This window comes from Crocuta crocuta, unplaced genomic scaffold (genome assembly GCF_008692635.1).
Source record: "Crocuta crocuta isolate KB4526 unplaced genomic scaffold, BGI_CrCroc_1.0 scaffold528, whole genome shotgun sequence".
Lineage (NCBI taxonomy): Eukaryota > Metazoa > Chordata > Mammalia > Carnivora > Hyaenidae > Crocuta > Crocuta crocuta.
Genome location: NW_027530010.1, coordinates 1,892,130 through 1,901,036, shown reverse-complemented (window position 1 = coordinate 1,901,036; position 8,907 = coordinate 1,892,130). Strand labels below are relative to the sequence as shown.

Genomic DNA, 8,907 nt, shown 5'->3' with positions numbered 1-8,907 from the left:
GCCCGCCCACTGCGCGCGCTCCCGCCCCTTCCAGTTCGGGCTGCCGGCCCGCTCGCCGGGGACCAGCGGGTGCGGCCGACGGTCTCTGCCCCGGACCCTGAGCTCTCCGATGGGGAGGTCACGGCCGGGGTCCCTGCCACCAGATGCACGTCCTTTCCAACGGGCGCGCGTGTGTGTGCTGTGTGTCAGTGTGTGAGACTGCGTGCATGTGAATGTGTGTTGTGTGCGTGTGAGGCGGCGTGTGCGCGTGTACGTGTCTGGGAGAGCGTGGGCGGGAGGGGAGCTGCGGGGCAGGCCCCCCACCCCCGCCCCCCGGCCTCTGGGGCGCCGGCCGAGCCACTGGGGTCTCACCAGGGTGGGCTCAGAGGCGAGGGGCCCCGGCCTCCATGGCGTTGGTGGTTCTTGGGGTGAATGGGTGCCTGCGGGGCAGGGAGGTTCAGGGTCACCTGAGGACCCTCTGGGTGACCATCTGTGGACATAAACTGGGGACTCCTGACAAAGGGAAAGCAGGACAAACAAAAATGGAGAGAGGTGAGAGGGGCAATACCTCTGGAAGGTCAGGGGCAGGTGGGCGCTGGTGGCGGTGCAGGGGCAGGTAGGAACGGGGCCCTCGGGCTCTGATCCGGCGACAGTGGAGGGCAGCCGTTAGAAGCAGAGGCTTCAGGGAGCTAGCACCTTTCAGATGGGCACCGGGCCTTTCCCAGGGGCGGGACCCATAAGACGTGTGCAGGGTCACCCGCCAGGCGTCTCAAGTACAAGGGCAGGGTCTGCCCTGCCTTCTCCTCACTTGCGGGCTGTGCCTCTGCCCGCCGCGGCTGCGGGGAGGAGGGCTCGCTGCCCCCCCCCCCCAAGAGCTTCAACAGGGAGTCTCGGCAGTATCGGCTGGTAGATGCAGTGGTCCCGGTATCGGGGGGCCTCCTGACCGGCTCCTTCCTCTCCCCCAGGCCTCCCTCGGGACAGCCGCGACTGGGCTGACTCTTCACGAACAGTTCTCGTCTCAGAGGTTCCCACGGTGACACATCTGTTTCCGCGAGTCCTGGTGACGGGTTCGGGCGTGTACGTTATGACCCGCCTGGGCGTCATGACCCGCCCGGGCAGAGAACGTTTGCTGCCCTCTCCTGGGCTTCGCCCGGCGGGTCCAGGGCCGTGTGCCCTCGCGTCACTTTCCAAATGACTCTCTCCGCCTGGCTTCGCAGGGCAGTACTCCCAGTGCAGCGCGCGGGGACAGCCTGGCCCACTCAGGACTGGGCCGCCCCTGGAGTCACCGGGGCCAGAGGGGCCGGCAGCTTGCACGTCCTGGGCCGCGGCTTCCAAAGGCCGGGGGGCGGGTGATGGGCACGGAGGGAAAGCTTCCTGTCTGAGGGGGGGTGGGCTCGACTGCAGGACCGAGGCTACAGCGGGACTGACAGTACTAGTTCACAGGTGTTAAAAAAAACACTCACACAAAATAAAGTATCAACATCTGTCCCCGACCTAATAACTCTCCAAAGAGAGGACACGGACTCTGGAGAACCGCAGGGCTCGCTGCCCCCACTGCCCGCGCAGGAGTGCCTGGCACCTCGCCCCGGGGCAGGCAATGGCGGAAGAGTCTGGGGGGCAGCTCAGTCCCAAAGTGAAAACCAGCAGGCGTTCGCTGGAGGTGAAGCAGAGAGGGGCTGACGGCGGCCGCGGGACGTGGGGCTGAGAGCCCGGGACGGGGAGCAGCCCCGGCAGCGGGCGCTGCCCACGGCTCGTCAGATCTCAGGGCCGCAGACGGCGGTGGGAGGGTCCGCAGGACACCGGGCGTGGGATCGCTGGGGACCGGGTTCCTCGCATGGGGACTGAGTGCGGGGACTGAGCAGGGAGCCCAGTTTGGCAAGAAAATTAAAAACTACCGGGGGGGTGGGGGGCAGGGGGTCCAGGTGCGGAGCCTCTTCATCAAGAGCAGTCCAGAGTCCCTGCCCTGTCCCTCCCAGGCCACCTGGCCCAGGGTGGGGCTGCGCGTGTGCAGGGGGCGCCTGGAGAGGGCGCCCCCCGCCCCGAAGTACTGTGGGAAGCGGCAGGGTTCGCGCCCCGCCGCCGGTTACCAGTGTCTCGAGTCCACCAGCTCGGGCCGGAGGCTGAGTTTCTTGAGGCTTTCGTAGCCCACCACGATGACCAGGGTGGAGGGCGTGGCCGAGATGACCCTGGCCGAGAGGCCCTTCATGAGGCCCCAAGGCCCCTCCTCTGCCATCAGCTGTCTGAAGGTCAGGATGATGGAGCTCTTGCCTTCAACCTGGAAAAGCGACGTGGCTGAAGGCGGCGGTCTGCAGTCGGCACCGCTCAGCGCAGCCGTGGCTACGGCGGGAAGACGGGACGTGGGGGCCGGGCGGGGGCACGGCGGTTTCTACGGGCTCTGGTACTCGCCTTCCTGGGTTCGGTTCTGCTCCCCGCCTTGCTGACAGCGTAGCCTCGGGTAAGGTACCTACCTCTTTGCACCTCAGTTTCCTCAGAGGTAAAACAGCAGCATAGTAGGCCCACCGCGTGTGGGGGCTCAGGCACCGGGCACCATACCCGTGAGCGGCTACTACTCTCCGTAGAAGAGCTGCTGAGCTGGGCCCCTTGCCCTGGGGGGTCCGCTCTGGCCTCAGGGAGGCCAGGTACTCAAGGGCCTGCTGGTCTCGTCATTTCCACTCCGATGCATCAATCCCTTAGAGTCCCCGCGCTGGGCCCTCCCCCACCTGTCACCCCCCGCACGCCCCGGGCCCCATCTTCCCGACTACGCTGGAAGTTGGGCCAGGACAGGAGTGTCCTCTCTCCCTTCCCAACAGTCCTGCCCGCTGCCCTGGGCCCCCATACTCTGCACCCAGCACACGTTTGCACACCGCCCCCCTGGGACCCTCAGCCAGTGCAGGACAGACACACTGTTCGTTAGCGCACCCCCCCATGTGACATTCCCTGGGTGACCTCTGGCTGAGAATGTCACCTACTCGCCCCCACCTCCACCCTCCCCCATGCGCCCCTCTTCCTCTCCAGCACTCTCTCTGATGGCCTCCACTCCCCTGCCCTGCCCTTATCCACAGGGCTGTGCCCGCTACGCCTCTGCTCCCCATACGCGCCCTGTCTCCTCCAGCCTGGAAGCCCCTCTGAAGTAGAGCCCCGTCGTGAGGCTCCCAGAACAAGGCTCAAGAGAGGGTGAGAAGGAGCCTGTGCACCTGGTTATCTGCAAACCAACCAGATGCCAATTTAGTCATTTTCAAAAGTGCAGGGTGGGGTGGAGAGGGCATTCTCTCCTAGAGGCAAATACACCTCATCCCAGCATCCTGGTCTCAGGGAAGCCGACTTCACCCCCAGCCTGCCGAGGTGATCTCCCTTCCCTCCCCTCCTCACTGCAGCCCGGTGACCCCACTCCTGCACAGCTGTCCTAAGCCTCCCGCACCAGATGTTAGACCCCATGCTTAGCCAGCAGGACCTGCCATTTGTCCGTCACACCCAGCATTCAGGTCTCATTTCCCTGGACTCGCTGCTGGGGACCACGGCTGAGCTGGGAGAAGGCAGCGGCTGTGCTAGCGGTGCCAGGCGGCGAGGAGCCGGTGAGGCCCGGCAGGGGCCGGGGCGGGGGCCACATGAGGGGCACACTCCGCCGCTCCCTGCTGGTGGGAGGCTATAGCCGCACGGAGGGCGCCTGGTGGATGGGGGACCCGGATAAGGCGGCCTGGACTAGAGCCCGGGGCACAGAGAGGTCCGGGAAGCGCAGGGGGGCCTGCAGGGACCCTGCTTACGGGGGTGGGGGCCAGGCTGCTCTTACCTGCACCCGGGTTCGGATGACGTCCATGGGATTGGTGAGGACGGAAGCGGTGGCCGCGGCCAGGGGCCCCGAGACGGCTTGAAAGACGATGTGCGGACACTCCTTGGGGCAGAGGTGCGACAGCTGCTCTGGAACCGAGGGCGAGACAGTGACGTGCCATCCCGTGTGCCCTCACGCGGCTTCTGCTCATGGGCCCAAAGGGGAAGACCCCCCCCCAAGCCACCTGAGATCCTGTAACTCGCACCCTCTCTTCTCTGCTTCCTCCTGACCCAAGAACAAACGAGGACGCTCAGGCCCCTTCCGAGGCCACGCGGGCGCCTCTCCCACCCGTGAGCACAGGCGGCCTCCGGAGCGGGGGCTTCAGAGCCTCCGTGCCGCCAACTCCCTTCAGCCAGTGGACAGAGCCCTTCCTGGCGTAACACCCGCACACGAGTGCCCCTCCCGCGTCACAGGCCAGGCGGGCCCGCGCCGCGTGCGGGAAACAGTCAAGCTGGCAGCGCTGACCGTCTCCAGGGACGGGAGCAGGGTGACCGTGGTGCCAAGGAGCCTGTCACCACATCCCCTTCTTTCTTTCTGAATTTCGAGCCATGAGAAGATTTTTTTTAAATCCCAGTCGGTTAACACGCGGTATCGTGTTACTCAGGCGCACAGCACGGCAACCCAACACTCGTACCCCGCACTCAGAGCTCGCAACAGCAAGGGGCTCTTCGTCGTCACCTGTTCCCCCCACCCCCCCTCCGTGGCCACCAGGGTGTTCTCTGTAGTCAACAGTCTGTTTTCTTGGTTTGTCCCTTGTTTTCCTTGTCTTGTTTCTTAATTCCACACGAGACTGAGACCACAGGGTATGTGGGTCTCCGACTGACTTATTTCACTTGGGATAATACGCTCTAGATCCATCCACGTTGTTGCAAATGGTAAGATGGTTTTTGTCATGGCTGAGTAACCGTCCACCATATATTCATCCATGTGATTGTTTTTAAAAATAAAAATCACAAGAAAAGAGAAAGTCGTACCCTACGGTGAGATGTTTTCTGCAGGCTGTACTAACAAAGAAGAACTCATTTCCCAAACGGCTAATGGAGACCGCGGCGGCGTACCCACGGTCCCCCCTTCCCAGCATCACCGGGAGGCTGCCCTGCAGTTGAATTCTTTGCTTCAGCCTCTCTGGAAGTGAAAAACAAGAGCTCGTGCATTTGTTCAACAAAAGTTGACTGAGCAACTACCACGCGCCAGCCACCCCGGGCTCGAGGGCGGGACAGCGAACGGGAGAGTCCGAAGCCCCTGCCCTTACGAATGTGGCCTTCTAGCGGGGGACACAGACCGTATGAATGGAAGGCAAAACCGACAGCTGCGTCAGAAGGGGACGTGTGCCCCCTAGAGACAAAAACAGAGCAGGGACGGGAGGCAGGGAACGCCAGGCACCGGGAGCGAAGGGGCTGCCTTCTCAGCGAGGTGGTCGTGGGAGCCCTCCCGGGAGGGGATGAGCAAAGGCCTGTGGGCGAGTGCACGCATCGGCGCAAAGAACTTTCCAAGCAGAGGAAACGCCCTGTGCTCTGAGGGAGGCTGGGGTAGTGAGTGGGCCATCTCGAAGCCTCCGGCTCCGTCCGCTCCAGTCCAGGTAGGTGCCTGGTAAGCACTTGTTGAATGAATAACGGAGTTCCTCATGTCCCAGTACCTGGAGCCGAGGGTGCAGCGGGCCGGTGGGGGCTGGACGTGAGGGTCTCGACGCAGCAGCGTGGCACGGGGGTCCTGAAGCCCCGCCACAGCCCCCACCCCTCCCTCCCTGGGCCAGCATCAGCTGAGACAAAGGGACCTGCTGGCACCGCCTCAGCCGCGTCCTGGCCCCCGAAGAGGAGGCATCTTGCGGCCACTGGAAGGTGGCATCTGGGCTGGCATGGGCTGGCATGGCCAGCCTCCGTGGGCCTGCCTGCACCGGCCCCCGGGCCTGCAAGCCACGGCAGGACCAGAGTCCAGCTGTGATTGCACACACATGCCCTTTTCCTGCGACGTAGGCAGAGGATGAGACACCAAAGCCAGAGAGTGGGGGACAGAGCCCCATATCGTCGCTCTCTGTTATTCATTCAACAAGTGCTTACCGGGCACCTATTATCTGCAAGGCAGAAGAGAAGCCCAGGCTGACTTGCTTTAAGTCCCTCCTCCTAAGTGTCTGTGGACAGCAACATAAACGCGTGTTTATTTACTGCTACTGGGTCCCACGTGCTGCGGTGAGCTCAGGACACATGACGGAGAAATGAGCAGTGCCTTTGTGGGACTCAAGGACTGTGAGTGACGGATAAAATGATCGCAAACGGTGACACGTGCTACAAAGGAAACAAACTGGCAAAACCCAGCCCTCTTTCCAACTGGGTGAACAAGCCGGTGGGAAGGTGGCGGGCATGTCAGGCCAGGCCTGAAGCTCAAGAAGCAGCCGGCCACACAAAGGACAGGCGACGGGGCGTCATCTGCAAAGGCGGAGAGGTGAGGACGGGGTCTGGTGCATTTCAGGGACCGAGAGAATGACAGCATGGAACGGAACACAGTGGCAGTGGGCAGCCAGGGGCCAGCACCGCACAGGCCCAGAGCCTGCGGACTGCACCGACCCGCGCCATGTTCCATCGTCTTCTATGTGCCCAGAGGCAGCATCGGTAGATTTTAAGCAAAGGGAACGACAAGAACCAATCTACTCATTCAACAAATATTTGCTGGGGCGCCTGGGGGGTCTCAGTAGGTTGGGCATCCGACTTTGGCTCAGGTCAGGATCTCACGGTCCGTGGTTTCAAGCCCCGCGTCGGGCTCTGTGCTGGCAGCTCAGAGCCTGAAGCTGCTTCAGATGCTGGGTCTCCCTCCCTCTCTGACCCTCCCCTGCTCATGCTGTCTCTCTCTTTCTCAGAAATAAATAAAAACATTATAAAAAACAAACAAACAAACATTTACTAAGCACATGTGTCACAGAGCCTGGCATGTAGAGCATATTCAATAAATGTCTGTTCCCTCCTGTTTCCAAGAAACTTTCCAATCAATTACATCTCAATAAAACTAGAAAGAAATACATTTAATGAAAAGGAACCTTGGGGGACTTGAGTAGCTCAGTGTCTGACTCTCGGCACAGGTCACGATCTCACGGTTTGTGGGATCGAGTCCCGTGTTGGGCTCTGTGCTGACAAGCACGGAGCTTGCTTGGGATTCTCTCTCTTTCTCTCTCTCTGTCTCTCTCTTCCTGCTCCTCCCCTGCAGCTCATGCGCTCTCTCTCTCTCTCTCAAAATAAATAAATTAATTAAAAAAAAAGGAACCTTTCCACATGGTTGAAGAAATAATAACCTCAAGGCAAGGGATGCTGGTGCCAAAGACAGATTCAAGCGATGTCGCAGGAGCCATAAGGGGGAAAGATCACTCACAGGCTAAGGGCTACGCAGGGAGACGTGAGAGGGAGCAGCAAGGAGCACTTCAGGAAAGTCACGATTTCCCCAGGGTAAGTGGGGCTGGAGGGCATCCAGGCAGAGGGACGAGAAGAACCAAGCAGGGGGAGGGGAGACGGTGCACAGCAGGGCATTGTGGGTAAGTCTGGCTGCAGCAGGCTGCTCTGGGGGGGCTGCACCGTGAAGGGAGGCCGAAGCCAGGCTAAGAGGCCGGTACGCAGTGAGCAGTGGGGCTCCGGAGCATCACAACCAACGTTTAAAGAGTGAATCTGTTAGGACCAGTGTGATCAGGTGGGGAGGGAGAGCAGTGAGAGGGCTGGCGCAGCGCCCGGCAGGCTGGTAACGGAGGCACGGTTTCCAGGAAGGCAGGAGGAATGGAGAGAGTAGGGAAAGGCACTCCGGGGTCACCGGGGACAAGGAAGAGGCGATGGCCAAGCACAGTCCCTGGGCTTCAGTCCCCGTAATGTGCAGAATAACGCGGCCACTAAGAGAAGGAAGAGGGTCGGAAGGGAAGGCCAGCTTGGGATGAAAAATAGTTAACCGAGTAACATTTCAGACATAAATGCATGCATCTAAGAGCTCCAACAGTCAGCGTGTCTGTCCAGAACCCTGAAAGTTAGTCTGGGGATGGAGAGAAAAGTACAACTCAATTACAGATAAAATCAAGTGAGGACAGAAGGGCAAAGACAGACGCTAGAGAGAATGCTCACGTTTCTTGAGTGTTTTGTTGTTATGTACTTATTTATTTGGGGGGGGGCAACACAAGCAGGGGAGGGGCAGGGAGAGGGAGGGGGAGAGAGAATCCCAAGCAGGCTCCATGTTCAGCACGGAGCCTGACTCAGGGCTCAATCTCACAACCACGAGATCACGACCCGAGCCAAAATCGAGAGTTCAATGCTTAACTGACTGAACCAGGCACGCGGAGTTTATTTATTTACTTTTTAATGTTTACTTATGTGAGAGAGAGAAAGGAAGCGCATGCCAGCAGGGGAGGGGGAGATGCAGAGAGAGAGAGAGAATCCCAAGCAGGCTCTGCACTCAGCGTCCAGAACCTCCTGCGAGACTCGAACCCACTAACTGTGAGAAACGTGACCTGAGCCGAAATCAAGTCAGACGCCACCCAGGTGCCCAGAGTTTTTTGTTTTGTTTTGTTTTTTTATTTTTTTATTACATTCCCAAGGAATCTGATGTGGAGTCAGGGGTGAAATCCAGGTATGTGAACTTTACCAAACACTCTCGAAAAGACTGTGTTAAACAGAAGAGAGAAACAGAACTGGCAATAAAGAAGGTGCAATCAGGGAAACACAGTCAGAGAAGTGCGTGCCAGACGGACAGAATGATTACGGGTGAGAAGCCCTTATGAAAGCTGGTTAGAAAGGCCCCAGGTGGACTGGACGGAAGATCCACTGCCAGGCTCAGGAGGTTACAAGCCCAGACTCGAAAATGTTATCTTTGGACCTAGTAACCCCTTATGGGAAATACTCAAAAAGAAGTAAAATGTCTCAGGAACAAGGACACATCGCGGGAGTGGGGAGGCTCCAGGTTCTACACCACCCTGAATTTAACAACGCCGAGGAAACGCTCACCTGAAACGCGAAATCTCATGTTCAAGTCGCAAACACCCCAAGACTGTTGAGCCTCCTCGTCTTCCAGTTCTCGGCCAATATCCCGCTAACCCTTGTTGACACTGACGCACCAGAATGCACTTTATTTCTACGGTCACC

At 59.8% G+C, this 8,907-nt stretch overlaps 3 protein-coding genes across 4 annotated transcripts in view; 1 reads left to right on the top strand and 2 right to left on the bottom strand.

The window, feature by feature from the left end:
* Positions 1–1,083, bottom strand: part of PMF1 (polyamine modulated factor 1) — a 15,384-nt gene extending 14,301 nt beyond the window's left edge. The window contains exons 1-3 of the mRNA XM_077764067.1: positions 788–1,083; positions 548–617; positions 352–419 (exon numbers count right to left, since the gene is read on the bottom strand). Coding sequence (XP_077620193.1) covers positions 352–419; positions 548–617; positions 788–1,083 — 434 coding nt within the window. The remainder of the gene's footprint in view (positions 1–351; positions 420–547; positions 618–787) is intronic.
* The window catches only part of RIT1 (Ras like without CAAX 1), a 245,244-nt gene that overhangs the window by 11,587 nt on the left and 224,750 nt on the right, over positions 1–8,907 (top strand). The gene's annotated exons all lie outside the window — the stretch shown is intronic.
* SLC25A44 (solute carrier family 25 member 44) overlaps positions 1,449–8,907 on the bottom strand; it is a 13,526-nt gene continuing 6,067 nt past the window's right edge. The window contains exons 3-4 of one of the 2 annotated variants that reach the window (XM_077764168.1): positions 3,767–3,894; positions 1,449–2,254 (exon numbers count right to left, since the gene is read on the bottom strand). In XM_077764168.1, coding sequence (XP_077620294.1) covers positions 2,063–2,254; positions 3,767–3,894 — 320 coding nt within the window. In that variant the 3' untranslated portion in view covers positions 1,449–2,062. The remainder of the gene's footprint in view (positions 2,255–3,766; positions 3,895–8,907) is intronic. The other variant, XM_077764167.1, reaches the window with a different exon arrangement.